At 40.0% G+C, this 26,151-nt stretch overlaps 1 protein-coding gene across 1 annotated transcript in view; it reads right to left on the reverse strand.

Moving 5' to 3' along the window:
* The window catches only part of LOC124805655 (acetylcholinesterase-like), a 47,979-nt gene that overhangs the window by 16,654 nt on the left and 5,174 nt on the right, over positions 1-26,151 (reverse strand). Inside the window, exons 3-4 of the mRNA XM_047266222.1 lie at positions 24,521-24,806; positions 7,280-7,465 (exon numbers count right to left, since the gene is read on the reverse strand). Of these exons, the coding sequence (XP_047122178.1) occupies positions 7,280-7,465; positions 24,521-24,806 (472 nt within the window). The remainder of the gene's footprint in view (positions 1-7,279; positions 7,466-24,520; positions 24,807-26,151) is intronic.

Here is a 26,151-nt window from a genome sequence, read left to right on the forward strand (position 1 = left end):
AAAACAAGAAGAAAATAAGTTAGCGGCGGTATATTTTTCTGTGAAGGAAAATGGAGTATTTTAGTGTTGAAAACAACCATCAAATACAAAATTGTCATGATTCAGTTGTTTCTTCATCAAAGCCAGAAACATAAGGGCCATATACATCAATTACTTCACCACAGGGTTTTTTTTGATGTTGAAATAATTAGATTAACTAAAGTTTTTCGTGTATTGGAAAATCGAGTGTAGTGTAAGAATGTACAAATCACAATACTCTGGGCAAACTTATTTCCTGATGAGGAAATTGCCCGTCGTAATAATAACAGAAAGCAACAGAAATCTAGAAACTTAGTGAAGCAATAAAATCATTTAAAAAAGCCGTACTGCATACAGATATTTTAAAAAAAATTGGCCAAGTGTGAGTAGGAGGGTTCTCTGCAAACTTAATTACGTTTATTTATGTATAGTACATTCATCCTGAGAATCAAGAATCTCAACGATTTTTACCTGTTTTCGATATAGATACTAACAAGATATCGCTGTTGGGAATTCCAAGATCGTTTCAAAATCTTGACAGTAGTTCCTCAGAATTAGACCAGACGTACAAAAAGAAGCGAGCGGGGGACTTCATTTTATGTATGCAAATATGAAACGTTTAACAAAGTAGTTTTATTTACTTGCTAAAACAAATTACAACTTACATTTTATATTTGTGTAGAGCAATGTTCGCCTGTTATGCTTTTGATGGAAGATGAATGCAATGTATATTCTCATTGCAAAAAGATATTTTTATGTGATATCATTACAGTTTAGCAATTTTCAGATATTTCACTTTACTTGTACCGTGAAAACTTGCTTCTTGTGAAATTTTATGTTTGTACGTCAACGGGAAGTACCCTAAAGTGTTTAATGAGTGATTTTCGAGTAACAAAATATGTGACATAAATGGCCATATCTATAGTCTGCATTGACTTAGAAGCTTAAAAGGTTTACATCGCCAATGAACCATGCATCTTAGTGTGTGACATAAATTTGAATCCGATACGCAAAATTTATTCAGAGAAAAAGGTGTTTTGACAGACAGACAGGTAAAGTGATAGACGTACGAAAAATGAAAAAAAAATGTTTTCGTGTTACGTAATTGCAAATTAACAATTTTTGGATTTTTCCATTATTTTTACTGTGAAAACTTGCATCTCGCCAAATTTCATGCTTCTAGGGGAACGGGAACTACCCTGCAGATTTTGATGAGTGAGTTTTCAAGTGTCAAAATATATGACACAAATGACCCTATCTTTTGATTGAAGTGACTTACAATCTTAAAAGTTTTACACTGCCAAAAAACCATAGACTTTAATACGTAGCATACATTATGACCTGATGCGTCTACCCACTCCTGAGAGAAATGGTTCTGAACAGTCGGACAGATCGACACACTGGCAATAAAGTGAGCCTACGAGGGTTTCATTTTTAACGGATAGAGGCACAGATCCCTAAATAAGCGTAGGATACTATATAACGAAAATCGGTAGCAAGATGGACATATGAAAATGAATTGCTATAGTACTCAGTCAAATCATATTTTGTCAGAATGTTTTTCCTTCTGTCAGTGTAAACGCTACAAACATTTAATGAAGACATACCAGCGCAACGTAGGATTAACGATAATACACTTCATCTTTTAAATGAAACACTACAGAAGTTCTCAGAAATCGATAAACTTTTTATTTGCCAAGTGACGAGATGTCCCTAATGGCGAACTTAATGGACTCTTCTGACCATGATTTTGGGTTCATAGCATAAGCGCATTTAGCCGTGATCGTTGGTCATAGTGATTAACGATGTCCTTTAAAGTTCTGAACGGCCACTAATCTACTATTTCAAAAAAAGATCAGGCAGAAACACAATTTTTGCTTTTATATTCTAAGATGCAGTTAACCGAATTACTGAGATTCATTGTAAAAAATGAATATTTCAGATTTTGTAGATGTGAGGCAGTGTTTAGTTAATCCATGATTAGAACAGAAAGGGAAAAGAGTCTACTCTTACGAAATTCTCACGTATCACAAAGTGTTTGCTCAAGTAAAGCTTAATTCGCAGTTCATTTGTTGAATGGATTGGTAATGCTACGTGAAAGAATACTCCTGAGGTCTATTCGACTGACTGCGAAAGAAAATTCAGGTTAATCCTGAAGTACACTAAAAGAGTTCTTAAAAATGAAGCAGAGTGTGTTGAGTGAGGCGTGGCAGCCACTAAAATTCTTATTTGTGGCATCAAACCTTCAACTGCTGGTGATACCTCAGACGTTTGCCTACAAATTAAAGACCTTTTGGAATATTCAATTCATACTGAATTAAAGAGCCTTTGTCCTTAAAGAAACGAGTTACAAGTTATTCAGCACATCTGGATGTATTATAGGCGCTAAAGTGATGGATATAATCGAGGAAATTTGTATATTATTATAGGAAAGATTGTCCTCTAGTACTAACTGTGTAAAGGACAATGTCCACCATTAAAATCATTATTAAGACTGCACGCAACAAACGTCAAATAGGCCAGATGTGCAGTCCATACTTTCACATGCAATAGTTTAGTATTTCATCACAAACGAATGAGGTAAGTAGGCAATTCGTCATTTACATTATGCGTGGAAGATAACATATCGCAAAAGGCTTCTCATTCATAGACCGCATTTTAATGCAGTTTGTTTATAACGATATCGATTTTCTCCGTGCTATAGCATGTTTGATTAGCAGTCAAAACGTCATCGGTCCTGCGTTCGAAACCCGCCGCCAATTAAATTCTTTTTGATAATCAGAATTGGCTGTTGAATATTTCCGGCGTAAGTCACCCTCATTCTACCAACGGCCTTGTCGTAGATGTTGGAGGAGTGGATTGAGGTTCAGAGCACACTCGTGTCCTTGCGGTGGGAAATAAGAAATGATCAACGGCATGAGCATGCAGAAGACAACAGAAACCACTGCATTAAAGACACATAACGTGTATGCACAGGACATGTGGCCTGTAACTGACAAAGTGTCATGATGATCTCTCCATTGGCAAAAGATTCCGGACTGGACCCCATTCGGATCTCTGGAAGGGGACCACGAGAGGGGAGGCGACGTTGTACGAGCCGGGGCGTGGAATGTCAGAAGCTTGAAAGTGGTAGGGAAGCTAAAAAATCTGAAAAATGAAATGCAAAGGCTCAATCCAGATATAGTGTGGGTCAGTGAAGTGAAATGGAATGAAGACAAGGATTTACGGTCAGATGAGTATAGGACAATGTCACCAGCAGCAGAAACTGGTATAACGGGAGTAGGACTCGTTATGAATAGGATGGTATGGCAGGGAGTGTGTTACTGTGAACTGTTCAGTGATAGCGTTGTTTTTATCAAAATCGATAGCAAATCAACACCGACAACGTTAGTTCAGGTATACATGCCGACGTCGTAAGCTGTAGATGAGATAGAGAGAGGAAGATATGGGCTTGGGCAGGGAATAAGAGAGGAGAGAGACTAATTGAGTTCTGTATTAAATTTCAGCTAATAACAGCGAATAATCTGTTCAAGAATGGTCATCATGGTCAGGAGAGATTCCCACATCAGATACTTTACTGTAAGGCGTCCCAGGACACTCAGATTGACTCAGATCATAACATATCAGTAATGAAGAGTAAGCTCAAGTTTAAGAGATTAGTCACGGGGAATCAACACAGAAAGGACCTGGATACGGAAGTACTAAGGAATGAAGAGATACGCTTGAAACTGTCTAAGACTATAGATACGGAAATAAGGAATACTTCAATATGCCGTACAGGTGAAGAGGAATGTACATCTCTAAAAGCGTGAAGAAACCATGGGTAACAGAAGAAATATTTCAGTTGATCGATTAAAGAAGGAATTACAAAAATGTTGAGGGAAATCAAGAAATAAAGAAATAGAAGTCGTTGAGAAATGAAACAAACAGGAAGTGCTGGAAAGCTAAGAAGAAATGCCTGCATGAAAAATGAGAAGTCGAAAAAGTTAAGATTGTCGGAAGGACTGATTCAACATATAGGAAAGTCAAAACAACCTTTGGTGAAATTAAAAGCAAGGGTGGTAACAATTAGAGTGCAATGGGCATTCCACTGTTAAATGCAGAGGAGAGAGCGGACAGGTGGAAATAGTACACTGAAGGCCTCTATGAGAGGGAAGATTTGTCTGAAGTCATAAGAGAAGAAACAAAAGTCGATTTAGAAGAGATAGGTGAATCAGTATTAGAATCAGAATTTAACAGAGCTTTGGAGGACTTAAGATCAAATAAGGCAGAACGGGTAGATATTATTCCATCAGAATTTCTAACACCAGTGGGGAAAGTGGCAACAAAACGAGTATTTACGTTGGTGTGTAGAACGTATGAATCTGGCGACACACCATCCGCGTTTCCGAAAAATATCATCCACACCTTTCCGAAGACTGCAAACTATTCGCACAATCAGCTTAACAGCTCATGCATCCAATTTTCTGAGGAGAATAACATACAGAAGAATGGAAAAGATAATTGAGGATGTGTTAGATGACGATCAGTTTGGCTTTCGGAAAGGTAAAGGCACCAGAGAGGCAATTCTGATGTTGTGAAAGATAATGGAAGCAAGATTAAAGAAAAATCAAGACACATTCATAGGATTTATGGATCTGGAAAAAGCGTTCGACAACATAAAATGGTACAAGATACTCGAAATTCTAAGAAAAATAGATGTCGGCTATAGGGAGAGACGGGTAATATACAACATGTACAAGAGCCAAGAAGGAGTAGAAAGAGTGGAGGAGTAAGAACGAAGTGCTCGGATTAAAAAGGACGTAAGATAGGGATGTAGCCTTTCCCCTCTACTGTTTAATCTGTACATCTAAGAAGCAATGATTTAAATAAAAGAAAACTTCAGGACTGGAATTAAAATTCAAAGTAAAAAGATGCCAATGTTACGATTCGCTGATGACATTGCTATCCTGATTTAAAGTGAAGAAGAATTGTATGATATGTTGTATAGAATGAACAATCTAATGAGTACAGAAAATGGTTTGAAAGTAAATCGAAGAAAGACGAAAGTAATCAGTAGCTTGAGTCATGTTTACAGCAAGATAGGCAGACGCGTGGACAGTACAACGATATCGAAGCACCATGGACTGACAGAACAGAGACCATTGTTGAGGTCTCGTTCGACACGTTAGCATCGAGGCTATGGACTACGATACAGGGACGGTGAATGCCTTGAGTCATGAAATGTACTTGTTTGCACCAAGATAAGTATCCACACAGACAGTACGACGATGTCCAAGCACCGCAGACTAACAGTACAGAGACCATTCTTGAGGTACCATTTGACATGTCAGCACCGAGAGGCCATCCGACAATGATGCGCTAAACAACGACACTGGAAACAGGCGTTTCACAACGTCTTTTGAGGCACGCCTCGGTTCTCAGTATGGCATCATGCCATCCAATCTCACTTCGGGTTGATAATCAGCCGATTTAGAATCAGTGGTGCTATGCTAAATTTCGAACCTCCTAATCACTTACAGATTTAAACGTGTGTACTTCCTAGTAAACTGTTCATATACAATAAGTTTAATTTAGTTACATGTTATTCTTCCCGGTGATGCAATTTTGATGGCCATTGGAGTAAAATAAAAGCTTTGAAAATGTCTGCAAATGATTTTTACTTCAATCAATGTTATTGTTGATGCATAACATTTTCCAAGACTCAACAGAAAACTTTAATGCAATCAGTGTGCATGGTGTGAATACGTAAAGTATGAGAATCTTAATTGGAAGAACTACATGCCGCATAAAAAAGTGAGAGGATAGTTGAATATTTGTCAGTAGGATGCTTAATGATTTGAGGACAGGAAGATCATTGCCATTGTGTTTGTTGATTCCTCTTCTCACTGCAATAATGTGAGTCACAGGAAACTTCCAACGAAACTCGATAAGCCGACAAAAGGTTTTACAGGATTCTGCCAATGAATCCAGATCAGTTGACAAAATATTCTTACTTTGCGTATCTTATCAGAGCTTCTCATTAAAGCGGTTATTTTATGACAGTAAAGAAAAAAGAACAGTACATGGCAATTACAGAAAAATAATTTTCCAAACACATTGTTCTCGCTCTATTCTTATGCAACATATATGCCAATGACCAATTCATTAAATGAACGACAATACAGATCATTTGCGTTTATGGTACTGTGAAAGCTACACAAGATATAAATACTTAAGAAGTGAAACTAACCTACAACTGTAAGAAGAATTATGGAAGTATTGCAATGGGGATTTCCTGAAGACTCTCTTATCAAATACGTAATGATGGGCATTCCACCATCAAAATGAGAATACAGACCGGACTTTGAATGTATCTTAGCTTGATGACCATCAGCGAAACAATTTCTGCCAGAAAAATCTTGAGGTTGTACTGATATTCAGATAACACTGTCCCTAGAGAAGAAGAATCCTCTTAAGAAAGTGTTTATTTCACTATCTAGATTATACATACAGTCAAGTAGCGGAAATACTTTTTCGAAAATTTTACCTGACTGTGGCTCCAGAAAAAAGAAAAGAAAATCATCTCCATCAAAAGCTTAGCTGGAAAGGCTCGAGGAACAGCCCTAAGTGCTTAGAACATCAACTTTGTCAATCTGCTCCTCCACAGGTGATTATGGCGAAAAGACTCTAGGGTCAGTTAACATCCGAAGCTTTTTTGATTTATAATACTTCTAATAGAAAACTTTAACAGATGCAGTAAACTTTAAGGAATTAGTAAAGAAGGATAGGAAGTCTGAGAAGAATGACGAAATGCATAGCAGTGTCAGGACACATTAACGGATGCGAGACTTATCTCCTTCAGTTACGTTCTCCACATGAATCCCAATAGTCTGATAAAAATTGTTATGAACGCTTTTGGGGGCTCAAAGACAAATCTAGGTGGTGTGAAGAAGTGGCTGGTAATTTAAAGCTGAGCTGGCAACAGAAAAAGATGCACTGGATAGAAAGACGTCCAAATTAAAAAATCGTAGGTGGAAGCGTATCAGAGCACATAATCCACACATATCAGCTTGTAACTGTGGACAGTAAACGAAATGCTGATGACAAGGGATTGAAGTATGTGTGGATAATGGTGGAAACTTAAGTAAAGCTGTCGATACCGAAAACAAAGAAAGAATGAAATGTCTACATTCTGCCCATTTCCTTTTCATACCTTGTTTAGGAGTCTTCTAGTTCTAGAACGAAGGTTTATGGTCTTGGTAGCCCAGGAGGTACTCACCGTTGGTCGCAGGCGAAAGGAAGAGATGTGACGTGGAGCCGCCGCCTGCGCTCTCCCCAAAGATGGCAACCCTGCTGGGATCCCCGCCGAAGGCCGCTATGTTCCTCTGCACCCACTGCAGGGCCAGCACCTGGTCCTTGAAACCGGCGTTGCCCGGGATATCTTCATTCTGTAGGCTCAGGAACCCTGCCACACAAGAACTATCAGACATCAACTGCTTTGTTTATTGAATATAAAAGTTTCTTTAACATCTGGTTTCTGGTTTTTCTGCTTTGAAACAAAAAAGCAGTATCCAACGGGATAGGTAGTACTGAACAGAGAAATAATGCTAGAAGTCCAGTAAGCCCTGTTTGGGAGTCATCAGTATTAGTTTCTAAATTGTGCTGGTTAAAGATGTTGAATATGGAAACGTATAGGGATGCTCCTGAGGCACAAAGTGGCTTATGAATTTTTAGAATCAAATGGATAGGATTATTGGTTCGTACAGAGCAGTGAAATTTTAAATGTAGTTTCTCCTTTCAGACAGATGAGTGGACCATGTATCTCTTCACGCAATGGTTCCTCAGGGTTCTACAAGCTATCTTTTCTATGTGCCAACATGTTGTTCAAAGAAATAGTGATTTGTGAGTTTGTCTATGAAGATTATACTCTATTAGATAGCAGTATATCTTAAATCAAAGTATAAACCAAACAAATATCTGAAAGTACTATACAATCATAATGAATGAATCCAAACCCATTCTAGACTACGTATGGAACAATTCACTCAAGTGATAACAGAAAACTTGAATTAATCACAGGTCTTGAATGTCAACATAGAAACAAATTTAAACTATTTGGTGTTTAACTTTTATCTTCCTATCTAAGAAGACATATGAAATATGTTTTTATTGTTATCGTTGCTGTATGGTGTAGAAGAGAATGTGTAAAAAATAGTTTTGAAATTAATTAAGTAATTCAAAAAGAAACGAACCAGACGCTGTAAAATGAAAACTGCTGAAGGAATCGTAATGCTATTTGCAACAGGAGAAGATATGGTCCCTATAACAGCGCTGAGACCCCTAAGTCGTCACTAGTGGGACACGGTTACATAACCACGTGAGGTCAGAGCGACGAGCACGCGTCCACCGAACGCTGCACTCATTCGTGCTGAAACAGAGAAATGGTGGCTTCAAACGAACAACAGAAGGGTGTAATAGGTCTCCTTACAGAGGAAGGAGCGTAGGGAACAGAAATTCGTATAAGAATGGTACGAAGAACACTGAATACCCGTTCCAATAACAAAGCTCAGTCCGATCTCTACATACCAAAGCTCAATCCGATCTCTACACTGGATATACAAACTCCACATGCCATCATTTGGTGTGTGGCGCAGTGTACCTTTAACCGCTATAGTCACTTACTTTACCATTCCACTCACAAATGGAGCGAGTGAAGAACGGCTGCCTATACACCTCCGAAGCAGCCCTAATTTCTCTTATCTTATGTTCGTGCTCCTTACGCGAAATCCACATTGGTGGCACTAGAATCATTTGCACTCAGCTTCAAATGCCGGTTCTCTAAATTTTCTCAGTAGTATTCCGCGAAAAGAACGTTGTCTTCCCATTAGGGATTCCCATTTGGGTTCAGGAAGCATCTCCGTAATATTGCCATGTTGATCGTACCTGCCCGTAACAAATCTAGCAGCCCACCTCTGAACTGCTTTAATGTTTTCCTTTAATACCTCCTGGTGAGTATCCTTAAAACTCGAGAAGTAGTCAAGAGTGGGTCGCACTAGTGTTTTATACATGGTCTTCTTTCCTGAAATTTTCCGACTAACCCAAAGCCTACCATTCGCCGTCCTTACTACCGTCAGTATATGCTCGTTCCAGTTCATACCGCTTTGGAACGTTACTCCCAGATATTTAGTAGACATAACATTGCTAATGCTGTAATCGAAAGTTGCAGGATTGTTTTTCCTACTCATCCACATAACTTACATTTTTATACATACAGAGAAAGCTGCCATTCATCACACCAACTAAGCTGTTTAAGTCGTCTTTTCTACAGTCGCTGAAAGATGACATCTTCCCGTACACCACACTGTCATCAGCAAACAGCCACAGACTGCTGCTCACCCTGTTCGTCATATCATTTATGTATATAGAGAATAAAAGTAATCCTGTGACACTTCTCCGGCGCAGTCCTGACAATACCCTTGGCTCTGATGAACAACATAGTGTGTTCTATCACTTAAGAACTTATCGAGCCACTGAAATGTCTGAGAACCCATTCCACATGCTAGTAACTTCTTTAACAGTGTGTCGTGGAGACCCGCGTTAAACATTTTCCAGAAATGTGGGAATATGGAACCTCATTGTTGCCCTTCATCCATGGTTCGCTGTATATCATGTGAGAAAAAGACATGCTGAATTTTGCGCGATCGATGGTATCTAAGACCGTGCTGATCTCTGGACATGTTTTTCCGTCTGCGGGTAATTTACTTTGTTCATACTGAGAACATGTTCAAGGATACTGCAGCTGACCAATGTTAAAGATATTAGTCTTTCATTTTGCGGGTCCGTTCCTGTGAGCTTCTTACGTACAGGAGTCACCTGTGCTTTTAGCAAGTCATCTGGAACATTGCACTGGGTGAGAGGTTCGCGAAAAATGCAAGCTAAGTATGGGGCCAATGCGGTACTTTATGTAAAACAGAATTGGGACTCCATACGGACTTGGCGATTAATTTGTTTTCAACTCTTTCAGCTGCTTCCCTGCGCCAGAGATGCCTATTACAGTTTCCACCATCGGGTGTTTGGACGACGGTGAAACGAAGGTATGTGTGGACGATCCTCCTACTGAATGATTTCTTAAAGGCGAGATTTAAACTTCGGCTTTCCTTTTGCTGTCTTCTATTGTCACACCAGATTTTTCAATGAGTAACTGGATTGAAGTCTTAGACACTCATAGCGATTTTACGTAGGACCAAAATTTTCTCGAGTTATCGGCAAGATTTTTTTGCTACGGTGACGATCGTAGTTTTTGTATGCTTCCGGCATCGATCTTTCCACAGACGCACGGATTTGTACTACCTTTTGCCTGTCATTTCAGCGTTCCTTTTTGAACCGAGAATGCAAGTCTCTACTTCCTCAGCAATTCCCGAATTTTGTTACTGAACCACTGTGGGTCTTTTCTGTCCAAAATCCACTTACTCAGCACATACTTCAATAGAGCGCAATATACCATCCATTTAAACTTTGCCCATAATTTCTCTATGTCTGTCATACTAGAACTAAATGGTCGCCCCTCATTTTCTTCGTGGGCTGAAGACAACTAGTTATCTGCTATTTCTAGCAAAAAGACTCTTACTTCGTTAATAACTTTATTGACTTCTGTAACCATTGTCATTAAAATGACTTACGGGTCCATGGCTGCCAATGAAACTCGACGGTCTTCAGTAATGAGGGCATCCACCAGCTGCGCGATGGTAATGCGTGTCGCATTCCAGATCGTGCGCAATCCTCCTGTGACATCCGTCCTTCATTGACTCGCTTCTGCCATGGCTCGATCATCCAACGGACATGCATTGCTCTTAGTTCACTTATTCCATTATTTGAAGAACTCCGTTTACCGCACTCATTCTGCCGTCAGAAAATGCACTACACCCATTTTATCATCTTTTGAAGCCTCTATTTCTCCGCTTTCAGCGCGACTAAGTGCTGTAGCCGATCGACAGGTACACGTGCTCTCCCTGTCATCACGTGGCCGTGCGTCCAGGCCGTGCGTCTCAGCGCTCTTGTGGGAACCACACCTTATTCTGTAGGCAATGGCAGTACGATCCCTTCAGCGGTTTTTCATTTAGGGCCTCCTCTTTTTGAATGGCTCTAATAGCTTTATAGCAGAATTTTCACGTACTGATAACATGTATGTATCGCACTGTGGGGCAGCGGGTGGAATTAATTGTTGTTAAATGTTCCTATTATTTATGCAGTCTTTTGCCGTTCTCAACACTGGCTCTCTAACTACAATATTGGCAACCAGAAAGTGATTAACAAAACGTGAAGCCTGTAATTAGACATCCTAGTGTCCACTTCATCTGAGAAATACATTTATAGCTACAGCTTATAGCTCTGAGGAATTAGGAGATTGTCTGGTATTCATAATAAAAAAAAAACGATTCTCTCTAAAATGTTCACTATATTCTGAAAGTCACAGACCAAAAAGAATCCACACAATCCAACTACCAGAGCAGTTCAGAGTCTAATGCGCTGATGCAACTATAACTGTTCAAACCAAATGTTTAAGTGAATGCTCGCCATAATTTGATGATAATGTTCATCAAACGCCACGCTAAATAATGGTAGAATGTCTGTCCCGCGGCGGCACGTGAAAATACGACATAGGCAAACTGAAGATAGATCATTAAAGTCATCCAAGAATTAACACTTCACTCGAAAACGATTTCATAGTTACGCGTATCCCGAGTAACTTATTACAGCATACGAGGCTGTTTATAGCAATGATACCGACGCGACGCGACTCCCGGCACAGGTGGTGTGCTATTCAGCGTCTGGAGAGAACTGGGGCCTTTCTTCTCTCACGCAGCGCTCTTATATATAAAGCCGCGGTGTGGACGGCTAAGGGAACGCCTGATTTGCTCTCCCGACTAGCCTCTGGGCTAGTAATGCACCACTTTAAGTTATTGAATAAATCATCGCTTCCTTTGCTGATGGCCAATGAAGCTCTCAATTTAAATGTGCATTCAGCACACAGGTAAGTAATCATAATAAAAGTCTGACGTGGCTAAGTCAAATATTTTGGGCGAGAGAATTAATTTAATTACACTACACGCAGTAGACGAGCTCTGAACTTGCCCTTTGGAGATACGTTATAGCTATAGTTTTATAGTTATCAAATTGAAACTTCTCACATCTTTATGATTATAGCGGATCTCCCTTCTACTTAAATTTAAACATCCTAGCCTTATTTATTCGCCTTAATTTCTAAGACAAAAACCAGAAAATCATGAATTTCAACTAAAATTTTAATTTGTGAGATCCAGAATACTGTTTCTACTAAATTATTATGGAAAAGGAATCCAAATATAAATTTTTACGTTTCTAGATCTTTTCTGTTGCGCCAATGATTTTTACAGAAAAACGTCCAAATACCGAAAATGTTTAAAGTTATTGAACTGATATTCAACACATATTGATTTAGTATTACTCCTGACATGCTAGAAACGGTTCAGGTTATTTACTTCATTTTTAAAGTATTGCGCAACATTTATGACATCAGAGCTAGTTACAGCGGACTAGGCTGGCACACAATGGAAAGACTGATGTGAATTTTACACGGCGTGAGTAGGCTGCTTCCCTACATCACCCTCTACTTAAATTTTTTTTTGAACGTCCTTGGGAAAGAAAAAGAAATTTAATTACAAAAGGGAAGCAAGAGTACAGCTTAACTCCCTATGAAAAATTAAAATTTAAATGTAAACATATAGAAATATTAAAATTGTTGGCATGTTCACTGCTTAATAAGCAACATTATCACTTAAAATTTAAGCAGAATCAATGAAACACTTTGGCATACATATTGCCTTAGACAGACAAACACATAAAATATGTAGAATTATGAAAATCTTAATTACATTAAATACATTTTTACATACACAAATTCAAAGAAAATAACACAGTTATTTATGATACATAAACAGATAATTATATCTTAGCAGTCTTTTCTAACCTGAAAGAAAATTTCACAAATCATTACAATTTAATTTTTACACATGTGGCTGTAGCCGCTTTTGCTGGCGTTCTACACTTCCATTCACAAGGATAGAGGAGGGGAAGTTGCTATGGTGTGCGTCCTTCACGTTCACTCTAAATTAGATGAGGAAAGGGGAGGGGTCACTATGAGTTGTGTCCAAGTCACTCCACGCTTTCACGCAGCTACCAGGCTGCCATTATCTGGTTTGTCCTGTAGAACAAACAAAAAGTGTGCCTCAGACTCTGTTCACTTAATATCTAAGGGTGGGTCACAATGAAATGGGGATACATACATTTTATTTTTCAGTATGTTACTGGAACAAAGTTAACAGAACTTTTTCAATTTTACTCTCACGGTTACTTAACTGTCATAAAATCGGTAAACAAATGGCTCAAAACGCCGTTAGTGACGTACTAGAGAAAATTTATGCTCAAGGCATACAATCATAAATTCTATGTAATCTCAATTTATTATTTCTGGGCCGGAACACTGAACCAATGCTCGGTACATTCCTGATACATTTGTATTTTATTTACTTAGCTGACTCATCTTCTATTACCTTAATCTTAGAGATAGTATGAGTATATTTGATTAGTAGTTGTCTTCTCAGCTTCTTTGTACATGTGAGTAACTTGTGGTAATAGTACAGTTCTGAGTGTTCAAAACACACTACGTTTAGTTGACTACTAAATCCATTTATTGGTCCTCTGCTGCTGTGTCAGTTCCACATCTGCAATTATGTACTTACTTTATCGAAGTGTATTTATGCTGAGCTATAAATAATGTTTCACGTCTGCCATTATGTTACTCAATTATGTTGCTAGTGTATGTACTTATTTAACACTCACTCTATTAACATTTAAAGCATAGGATAGCACATTTATTTCGTATCTATAGTGTATTGCAGCTGATCAGTTTGCTCATGTGGCAATCCATTTCCACTCGATCGGACGCTGAAACCACAGGTAGTCTCTCTCGACCTACCACTAAAGTGCACTAAGTAATTATGGACGAGCGTAATGCTAAACTCCTTAAACCTATAGGACACCATGAGCTGCTCTGTCTCATCTAACATAAGGGTACCTATGGTCGCATTCACGCCTCCAACTCATAACCTCAATACGTGTAGGTGTGTCCTGTCACACACTACACCACATAACAGCCAGCTCCAACCTTATAAATATTTCAAGGACGTGTCCTTCACGTCTCAACCACAAACACTGTTCAATTCTATTACACTGCCATTCCTTGCTACACAAGGTGAGTTCATTTTTACAACTTATCTGCATATTTTTCATAACACTAAGCACTCACTTTTACTATGAATTAGTTAGCTCTACAGCATATAATAGGTTTCACTGCCACTTCTGATCCTGCTTGTACACGAATTTATATATTTTTTTAAAAATATTATTGTGGGACTATTTCCATTAAAACAACACTTTATACTTACAATATTACCATGGTTCTATACATACTTGTTACTCAAATACATTTGTATCTTAATTACGTCATACTTCTCTATTGTTTATGTCACTGTTAGGTTTGTCACATTAGGTATTTTCTTCACTAATCGGTGGATAGAATGGTTACAGAACTCATGGTTTGATAGCCATGACGGAAAATTTTTGTATTGCAAAGTAGGAGTCGAAACTCTGGTAGATAGGAAAGATGAAGAATGAGTGAGACCTGAAAAGGAAAGAAGATCTCACACAACTGGGACTGCACAGCTGCCACACTGTGTAGAGGTTACAGAACAACCTCCTCCCTACAGAATTCATTCATAATCTTTGACCACGCCAGGTCGACTTGAAAATACCTTATGATGCCTTTTTAAAACCTGTCTCAGTTCTTCCTTCTGATTAGCTGAAATTTTATCGATTTCCTCCAATTTAGCTTCTATTTTGTTCAAAATAATTCCTTCTTCTTCTGTGTTTAGCTTACTTTTACTAAGATTGACACCTTCGTCCCAATATTTCCTATTTTTCAGAACTCGTATAGGCAGCTCCCGAGTTTCATCATTAGTTACTACATGTTTGTCAATAAAAGGTACCGTAATTACTCCGGTTATCGGCAAGACCATTTTTAACTGGCTTCTTTCAAAGTCAACAACACTCTGATATTTCGACAAGAAATCTATGCCAATTAAAACCTCAATACTGAGATTATTTACAATTAACCATGGATGATTAATTAAATTACCATTAATATTGAAGGGCAGCAAAGCTTCTTGTTTTACCATTTTTGACACCTTGCCAGTAGCACCAATTATTCTTAGTCCTGATACCCTCATTACTGTAAGGTTGTCTTTACCAGGTAATGCATCAAAGAAGGACTCAGATATCGCACTCACCTCACTTCCACTGTCTAAGAGACAACGTACATTAATACCCAACATATTCACTATTATTATAGGGTGGCTTATTCTAGTTTGTACAGGTGGTTCCTCAAACTCATCCAATACTTCCTTTTGGATTTGTCTCCAACTAAAGTGATCGACATCTGTCTTCATTACATTTAGGTCAAAGTGTGTAGGGGTTTCCTGAATTACATTTTCAGCTGCCTTTTCCAGTCGTTCTATTAATTTTAAATCGAAACACCACACGACTTCATTACATTTAGTTTGCTGAACATGACCCAAATTACTGTAGTCTGAGCGATTCTGCGCCTCCAGACTGGGCATAACACTAGTTACAGCTAAACCACTTTCATTATTATCGTCGGGTTCCTTCTCAAGTGACAACTGGTCACAGCTACTGGGTTCATCGACCCCCAACAGGCTATCCTCTACATTCTCACTTACCTCCTGTCCTAAATCTATTAGTACAGTATCAACATCCGGCACAGGCACTTTAGATAAGAGCACATCATCCTCATCGTAAATGTAAGCATGAATTTCTTCTGCTTCTTCACCTGACAATTCAGTATTTTGTAGCTCTTCCCTACCGTTAAACTGCAGCGCCTTCTCTTTCTCTTCCCACTTAGAAAGCGTCTCTAACACGGTATCTATCAAATACTGTGAGTGATCTAATATTTCTGCTGTATCCTTAGATGCTACCGACCCTTCATCCACATGTTCAGTCTGAGTATTCTGATCTGTCTTACCAATTACTGTAATTACTGGCTTAGGAAAAGTAACCGCCTGGTGAGCGCCAGTGTCCTCATAGACGGGAACTAGTTTTCCTGCCTCGGCCTACTACTGTTTCCTTTATTTCCATTATAGTTAACAGGCACAGCATTGCTTTCTGCACTGTTGTTTACCTGCATACTCTTGCTTGGAACAAAATTACTATCATTTGGACGCCATTGTTGGTTCTGATAATTATTTCTCCAATTCCTACCTCTCTTAGGATAGCGAACACCTACTGTTCTGATGTTTACATTGCCATTCTGCTCGTTCTTAAAATTACTACTAGTGTTATTAGCATTTCTGTTATTATGTGCTTGCTCTTCATTGGCTGCCACACGCTCTACACGTTCCAAATATTCAATGAAACGATCCAGATTGTCTCTAGGGGCAGATATAATTCTAGTTTGCCAATACCATGGCGGTTTGGCTTCAAGATCTAGTATTATCATTTCAGGTTTTAGCTTTTCGTTCAAATGTGACAAACGTGAGATCCATGACCTAGCAAACTCTTTAATAGATTCCTTGCATGCATTGAAGCATTTTCCACTCCAAAATTCTCTCAACACTTCATTTTGCTTATTACTAGACCAATACTCATTAATGAAAGCTGTTTTAAATTCCGCTAGTGTTTTACACTTCAACATAACATCAGCTGACCAATGCATGGCGTCACCTGCTAAATGGCTTCTAATAAATGAGATTTTCTCTCGTTCAGACCAAGTTGGTGGAATCACATCTTCAAAATCGTTACAGAAATCTAGTGGGTGGATATTTTTATCTGGATCGAACCGCAAGAACTGTCGACACCCGATAAAAGCGTCGTTTGCAGCTACAATTTGTTGCATACTACCATTACCAGAAGTTACTGAAGCTACTTTACTCTCAATGTTAGCAATGTTAGTACTAATATTTTCTACTCTCATTTCAACATTATCTACTCTTTGCACAATATGAGTAGTATCAGTTTTGATTGCATCTACTTCTGTTTGACATATGTTTACATATATATTAACATCTTTAAACCTATCTGAGGACAGTTCAGATTCCGCCTCGATCTTTTCTGTTAACTTGTGCTCCAGCTTCGCATCTTCCATTTGGAAGTCTTTGTGAACCTCAGCAACTTCGGATTTTACTGTTTTATACATTTCAGAAAATTGTTGAGCAACCTTTTTCTTAATATCCTCATGATTGTAATCAATTTTATAATTCAAACTGTCCAGATCCTCTTTCAACTTATTGCAAGCAGCCTTGAAGGTATTGTCCATTACCTCCAATCGTTAATCAAAATTGGTTTGGCTGGCCACAATCCTGTTATTTACCTCAATTATATCAGATTTTAAGTCAGCTGTCATTCTAGCATTACTGGCTGACATTTTTGCATTACTGCTTTTGACCTCAGTTATTTCAGACTTTAATTCAGCATTACTGGTAGCTATTGCTTGTAATATAACATTTAAATCAATAGCCCCAACATCTTTGGGTTGCTCACTAGCTGTTTTTTTTATCATACTCAGGTGACGAAAAACTAGCTCCAATACCAGAATCATCAAAACGAAATGAAACATCTGATTGATCAGTCATATCTAACTTATCCTTTTTAAACTCTACCACCTCTGATGACTGTTTCGTTTTTAACTCATCAGATAAACTATCATCCAATAAATTAACAATTTCTGATTTCTGCTTTACTACAGGGGTCTCTATTATTGAATCATTCTCCCTTTTCACACTACTGTCAGGAGACAATACTTCATATTTCACTTTAACATTACTATTTTCATGCATATTTACACTTGAATCGTTGTCTGGATTTACAGTTCCCTCAACAGACATAGGTTCTAATTTAAGTTTAACCTCGGTTTCTTCTGGCGGTTCCATCGCCGACAGTCTGTTAGTGCAGGTTAGTAAAAATTTTAACAGCTTTTCACTTGCCAGCGGGGCGTACCAGGATTACTGATGCGACGCGGCGCGTTGAACTGCAGACGGCACTCAGACGGCTGCTGTGTGTTTGCGTGGCCTGCAACTGCAGGCGCGGCTCCGGTTGCTCCGGCGGACAACTGCGGTGAGGCGAAATTGGCTTCTCGCGATGCCGGCAGCGCCGCTAGACTCAGTTCCAGCTCCATCAATCCAGATGCATTGTTAATCCAATTGCGTCGCCCACATGCACACGTAACACTATCACTGTTCTATTACTCAGTTGCGTGTCGCATTTCACTCCCGAATCCGAATATTTAAAAAAAATCACTTTCACTTTTACTCAGTTTCTTTCCCGGCCGATGCACCATATGTGGGGTGGCGGGTGGAAATAATTGTTGTTAAATTTTCCTATTATTTATGCAATCTTTTGCCGTTCTCAACACTGGCTCTCTAACTACAATATTGGCAACCAGAAAGTGATTAACAAAACGTGAAGCCTGTAATTAGAATTCCTAGTGCCCACTTCATCTGAGAAATACGTTTATAGCTACAGCTTATAGCTCTGAGGAATTAGGAGATTGTCTGGGATTCATAATAAAAAAAAAACGTTTCTCTCTAAAATGTTCACTATATTCTGAAAGTCACAGACCAAAAAGAATCCACACAATCCAACTACCAGAGCAGTTCACAGTCTAATGCGCTGATGCAACTATAACTGTTTAAACCAAATGTGTAAGTGAATGCTCGCCATAACTTGATGATAATGTTCATCAAACGCCACGCTAAATAATGGTAGAATGTCTGCCCTGCGGCGGCACGTGAAAATACGACATAGGCAAACTGAAGATAGATCATTAAAGTCATCCCAGAATTAACACTTCACTCGAAAACGATTTCATGGTTACGCGTATCCCGAGTAACTTATTACAACATACGAGGCTGTTTATAGCAATGATACCGACGCGACGCGACTCCCGGCACAGGTGGTGTGCTATTCAGCGTCTGGAGAGAACTGGGGCCTTTCTTCTCTCACGCAGCATTCTTATATGTAAAGCCGCAGTGCGGACGGCTAAGGGAACGCCTGATTTGCTCTCCCGACTAGCCTCTGGGCTAGTAATGCACCACTTTAAGTTATTGAATAAATCATCGCTTCCTTTGCTGATGGCCAATGAAGCTCTCAATTTAAATGTGCATTCAGCACACAGGTAAGTAATCATAATAAAAGTCTGACGTGGCTAAGTCAAATATTTTGGGCGAGAGAATTAATTTAATTACACTACACGCAGTAGACGAGCTCTGAACTTGCCCTTTGGAGATACGTTATCGCTATAGTTTTATAGTTATCAAATTGAAACTTCTCACATCTTTATGATTATAGCGGATCTCCCTTCTACTTAAATTTAAACATCCTAGCCTTATTTATTCGCCTTAATTTCTAAGACAAAAACCAGAAAATCATGAATTTCAACTAAAATTTTAATTTGTGAGATCCAGAATACTGTTTCTACTAAATTATTATGGAAAAGGAATCCAAATATAAATTTTTACGTTTCTAGATCTTTTCTGTTGCGCCAATGATTTTTACAGAAAAACGTCCAAATACCGAAAATGTTTAAAGTTATTGAACTGATATTCAACACATATTGATTTAGTATTACTCCTGACATGCTAGAAACGTTTCAGGTTATTTACTTGATTTTTAAAGTATTGCGCAACATTTATGACGTCAGAGCTAGTTACAGCGGACTAGGCTGGCACACAATGGAAAGACTGATGTGAATTTTACACGGCGTGAGTAGGCTGCTTCCCTACAGCACTACGCAACGTAACAGGTAACAAATGTTTTGATTTAGCATCAGGGCTGTTCGAATGATGTGTGGCTGCTAAATTACTTGGGTCTTGGTTGTCAAGTGGAGCGACTAAACACGATGACACACTGTTAGACTCAGTAAAATGTTTCTGTTTCTATCATCTGTGATTATTAAAATATAGGAAGTGGGGAAACAATAACTCTAAGCGACACACGAGAATATATTTAATGTTTCACTTAAATACGAAATTCGACAGTAAATACTGGCAGTCTGTGGCACGGAGTTGTCATATGATAAGATTGTGTGAAGCATAAGATCCTGTGAAAGTGAGGTTACCTTTGACATATAAGCTGTAGCTTTTGCTAAATTATTCTGCAGATTTACGTAGTGCACACCACAAAAGTCTTGAAGATGGGGGAACCGACCAAATGAAAAATACAATTAATAAATAGAACGTCGTGTAAGAGCAACTAACGTCCAATGGGGCAGAAATGGCTGCTCGTCATCCCAGATCATCAACAGCCAGCTATCCTAATGTATTTCCACGACGCTAGAACATCTGGTCATCTGGGATTCACGAAGATTCTAGGAAGAATCAGACGCAGGTATTACTGGTCAGGTCTCTACCGACATGTTAGACACTATACAAGTCACTGTGGAATTCCAGCGACAAAGCGTATACTGTGGTTACCTTCGGGCAATCTGATAACGGTACTGCCTGTATCCGAGACATTCCATCGATTTGGAATCGACGTCTTACGGAGATTCCCAAAATCGAAAAACAGAAATCAACTGCTGTGACACCTGACCTGCTACGCTATCACCAAAGCTGTGCCGACAGCTGAAGGTCCGAAAATTTCAATGTTCCTTGTAGTAGCACGGAGTACCCTGTGTGATGGCCTATGCAGAGCTAAACTTGCACAGGATAGATAAGGATGGAGAGCTGCGTCAAACCACACTTCGGACCGGCACCCACAACAACATCATTCTTGAGGATATAAGAATAGTGGCCTATTTACAATTAATACTTAATGCTCACAATGCTAACTGTGTTTTTAAATCCTTGAATCTTAATATTCACAAAATTATAAAAACAGACAATAATAGGGCAGATTTTGAATTACGAAGGGTTTCAAATGTCTTACTTTACTACTGACTACATGAATATACAGACGAATGCTCCAAAGATACCATGGCATCTATCCAACGTACAATGTTTCATAAAAGTCACACCTTTAACTCCAGTGTTGTTCTTTGTAAGAATTTACAATTAAAAGACCTGGTGAAAAAATAGGAAACCACCAAGAGTGTACAGATAGTGCTTCTATTAGACTGGTAGTGCTAAAGGAAATTACATGAAACAAGCCCACCAAATTCGTATTTCTAAGACAGTTGAAGTAACAATTCAGCAAACCTGTATATGAATACTGTTAACGTCAATGTTTTGTAGGAGTCTGTATCACGATCTCAGCGCGGGAAGACTGATTTACCAAAATGGAGGGGATCCTTTAACCACAAATCAGTACTTATACGGAAGCATAATTCATGTCAAACCCTCTCGTATACGATGTCTTACAAATCGTGGACATTCTCAAACAAGTAGAAACCGGGTTCCTACAGTTCATAGAGACATCTATGAAGAGGTTCAGGTCTCCAGACGCCAAACACATATTTGGCTACTCTTTGGACTTGATTTTTCATCAGTTTCCACACAGTCAACTATTGATGTAATATGGAAGAAAGGAAGGAAGGGTAGAAGGACGTGTGTCATTTCTTTCCAGAAAAACTATCCCAGCATTCGCCTGGAAGGCTGGACGGTGGTTTGAACTACTGTCCACTCAGATGCGAGTCTCGGGATAGTAAGCGGTCCTTTACTACATTAAAACTGCTTGATCAGCTGAGATATATCATTCATGACCTCGCTCTTCTTCGACTTGCAGCTAGAATGCAAAGACTCTGATTTGGGATACTTCTTCTGGAACATTGTTATGAAAAATTGAAGCTTGGAGTGGATTTCTTCTTTAATTCAATTTCTTATTAAAAACAGTGTTGTCCGCAAATCTGTTCTGAAAGTATGTACTTGTAGTATATCTATATACGTGACGGAAACACAGATAATAAAGACCCCCACACTACAGTAAAAAATTGATCTTGGCCTGCCGTGTACTCTGGATGAAATTTTAGCGGATGCCTCAGGAGCAGCTGCTGGCGTTCTTCGTTCTATCCACTTGACAAACCTGTCTAAGGACATTTGATTATGCTGTTTTCTTTTAATCCCTTGCCTGTTAATGTGCCTTTTATAGTGTTGTCCTTTTTAGTTGCTGTTTTAACATTATGCCTCGCAGTGCATTCATAATTAAGTCTGGGCGCTAATGCCGGCTGCAGTTGTGCACCCTAAAACCACAAAAAAACTACAGAAAAAAAGAGAGCAGAAACTACTGAAATGTGATGCTACAGTAATTAGTACTTATATATTCAGTAGGTACCTCGAATTAGGGAGAAGAAAAATGCTTTAATTAAAAGAAAGGATTGATGGATAGGCATATCAAGCACCTCTGGTCATGAGAAGTTTGAGAATAGTATCAGAGGTAATTTCAGGCTGCAAAATGAAACTAGCCTACCAATCACAGACGTAGGGCCTACAAAACGCTTTAATAAAACGTTGGCAGATTTGCTCTGGATATACATTGATGTTGAACAAAGAGACTGGGACACAATACTTCACATGGTGGGCATTCGCATATAACACGGCAAAGCAGAACACACGTCTTTCTACCCTTCCTACCTTTCTTCCATATTACATCAACAGTTGACTGTGTGGAAACGTTGTGGGCAGTGACGAGTTCCGACAACATTAATTTTTTGGTGAAGGAAACACGTAAGCTATATTTCCTTGTAATGGTTTCGTCATTTTCCAAAACGAACAGAAGGTTGCAGCATGGTGCGATATTGCAGAATAAATACATTCGTAAGAAATAGGATTAAAGATTTTATCTTTCATTGTGTTCTATTCCGCCGTCGCACTGTTTCTCACTCATTTAATTCCGTGTAGGTGTTTTCCCCCTAATTTGCAAATTTGCAAAATTGTAATCTTTGGCGGCCGATGGATGAAGTGTACGCTGTTGCGCAATTTCACCGGCCGCCTGCAAAGTAGTAGACAGGGAACATGTCGATACCAGGACATAAGGACTTTGAGAATTTCAATTCCGTATACTCAGATGGTGTGTAACTACGCCTCGTAGACAGACTCCTGAACAATATAAGCAGATATCAGCATTTGAGAGAGGACGGATGTCAAGTTAACCATGGCCAAACACAGCGTCAACAAGGAAGCTGTTGACTAGAGAGACGACAGAACCTCAGGACCGAGCAATTGTCAGACAGGCCTTCAGAGCCCCAGATTTATCATCATCGATCAGAAGTGTGGTTGGTGCTTCAGTGACCACACGGACAATTAATAGGCGAATCACAGAAAGGGGTCTGAGACCACGGCGCACCTTTGCGCGAACAACCATTGGCCTCTGTACACCAACAAGCCCGCATGCAGTGGTGCTGGGCAAATTTGACCATTGACTGGAGTAGAATTGTCTTCACTTATGAACCCTGTTTCGGACTGAGCCCCAACGGACAGGACGTCGCACGTCCATATGGTCCGACAATCAGGAGTGATGGTCTGGTGTACCATTTCATATTAAAACAGGACCTCTTTGGTTGTCATCCGTGGCACACAGCTCAGCAGTACGTCGACGATATTTTACTCCCCGTTTTGTTGCCTTTTATGACAAGTCATCCTGGGCTTACATTTCACCAAGATAATGCGCCTCAGAACACGGCAAGGATTTCTACATGTCTTCGTGCTGGCCAATCCATACCTTACCCAGGAAAACCCTACTTTGGCCAACAAGGTCTCCGAATATCTCCCCAAATGAGAATGTTTGCAGCATAATTCGCGGGGCCCTCCAACCAGCTCGGGATTTTGTCGACTTAATGTTCCATTTGGATGGAACTGTGCACGATATCCCTCAGAAGGACATCGAACAATCCTATCAATCATTGACAAGACGTATTGCTTGCATATGGGCCAGAGGTGAACTAACGCTTTATTAACTTGCTCAATTTGTGGTGAAGCTCTTTCTCTTCACCAGAGCTCGTTCTCTTGTCCGCCCTCGTGGTCTCGCGGTAGCGTTCTCGCTTCCCGAGCACGGGGTCCCGGGTTCGATTCCCGGCGTGGTCAGGGATTTTTCCTGCCTCGAGATGACTGGGTGTTGTTGTGTCGTCTTCATCATCATCATTCATCCCCATTACGGTCGGAGGAAGACAACGGCAAACCACCTCCATTAGGTCATTGCCTAGTAAGGCAGTGCGGGTCTCCCGCATCGTTCCCCTACACTCTGTAAAGAAGCATGGGACTTCATTTCCATTTTTTTCTCTTTCTCTTGAATAAATCATCTAATTTTTCTCAAATTGTAATCATTTGTTTGTTTGTAAACATACATCGCATCATCCGATATTCGTACTATGTGGAAAATTCCTTCGTGTAGCGTCCTTTTTTATCTTAGATTGTATTCATAGCTAATGCATGACATTAGATAGGCCCCCCTCCCAAAAAAAAAAAGAAAACCATGTACGTACCAAGGGCGCCGAGACGGTAGGCGATTGAGACCAACAAGACGCCCTTCTCCACGAAGTAGTGCGGAGTGGCTCCGGAAGAACTGCCAGACTTGAAGCCTCCTCCGTGGATGTGGACCATGACGGGGTAAGGACCACTCGTCGTAGCCGGCGCGTAGACGTTGAGGTAGAGGCAGTCATCAGAGCCGTCAGTGGAGGGCAGCAACCCGGCAAACCCAGGCTGGGCGCACGCGTCCGCGAAAGACAGAGCGTCTCGAACCCCGGACCACGAGGCTGCCGGCTGCGGAGCCTGCACACGTCGGCGTACAGTCAAGCGGCAATTGGCTTTACCTGTGTGCACTACCACACATACTTAGTAGCCACTGTACGATATTTTTAAACGACGTATTCTTCCAAATAATTAAATATTAATACAGTAAGGTATCGTCACTCTGTCTGCATATCGCCAGATAGCGAAAGGTTCCAATTTCAGTCATTGTAGGCTGTTTAGCTTTGGCGTGACTGAGGATGCCAGGTTCTCACTTGGATAAGAGCTGATTATTGTGCTGTTCGGCCCCCAGTGGAAAATTCCCCCCCCCCCCCCCCCCCCCCCCCCCCCGTCACCACCACACCCCATGCGAACGTCACACACCGAAGACGAGTGTAACCCCGAATGTTTTGCGTCGTAGAGTAATGATGGTGTACACGTACGTGGAAACGGTGTTTGCGCAGCAATCGCCGACACAGTGTAACTGAGGCGGAATGAGGGGAACCAGCCCGCATTCGCCGAGGTAGATGGAAAACCACCTTAAAAACCATCCACAGGCTGGCCGGCACACCGGACCTCGACACTAATCCGCCGGGCGGATTCGTGCCGGTGACCGGCACGCCTTCCCGCTCGGGAAGCAGCGCGTTAGACCGCGCAGCTAGCCGGGCGGGTACATCAGACTCTTTACTTGCATGGCGACAACAATTAACCTATGGAAAGGAACGGAAATCAGTGTTTTCAGCATCAGAAGGAAACTTTTGATCCCAAGAATGATTATTTAGTCACATAAAGAAGATTAGTTAACTATGGGGTCACAGAGTATGAACTGTTAAGTGTACCGGAGATCTCCTTGTAGCTAATCACCAGTGACATGCACATGTTTGTGTAGTTACAATAACCTGTAACGACCCTGCGCATTCTTTCACTACACAAACAATAATCTATGAATGCAAGACGAACTTTTACATGGGAATTTCGTGAGAGTCCATCTGCGGTGAGTGCTGGCTGAGCTGCTACATTTACCATCGGTCTCCTGTATAATTACTTAGCTGAAAATCCTGAAATCGCTCAGTATAGACAATGTTCGTAAGTTTGAGAAATGTCCGCATTATTAGTGGCTAGACGGGAGCAAGACTATTACAAATCGTAGAAGTTCAACCGTAGTAAAAACGAACTCTCGTGAAAATGCGTTTGATTGAATACCGCAACGAAAAAGCTTCCCCTGACGTTTTGCACGCGCCCTGCTACCCTCTAATCCAAAGAGCTATGGAAGACGTTGCAGCATCGATACGTGTGTACATGCTTTCGTGCGTCCTTGTACATGACGAGGTAACGTCATGTTGGTGTGTTAGTGGAACGAGGCGAAACGCAGACTTTTTTCATATTA

Source organism: Schistocerca piceifrons, chromosome 7 (genome assembly GCF_021461385.2).
Source record: "Schistocerca piceifrons isolate TAMUIC-IGC-003096 chromosome 7, iqSchPice1.1, whole genome shotgun sequence".
NCBI lineage: Eukaryota > Metazoa > Arthropoda > Insecta > Orthoptera > Acrididae > Schistocerca > Schistocerca piceifrons.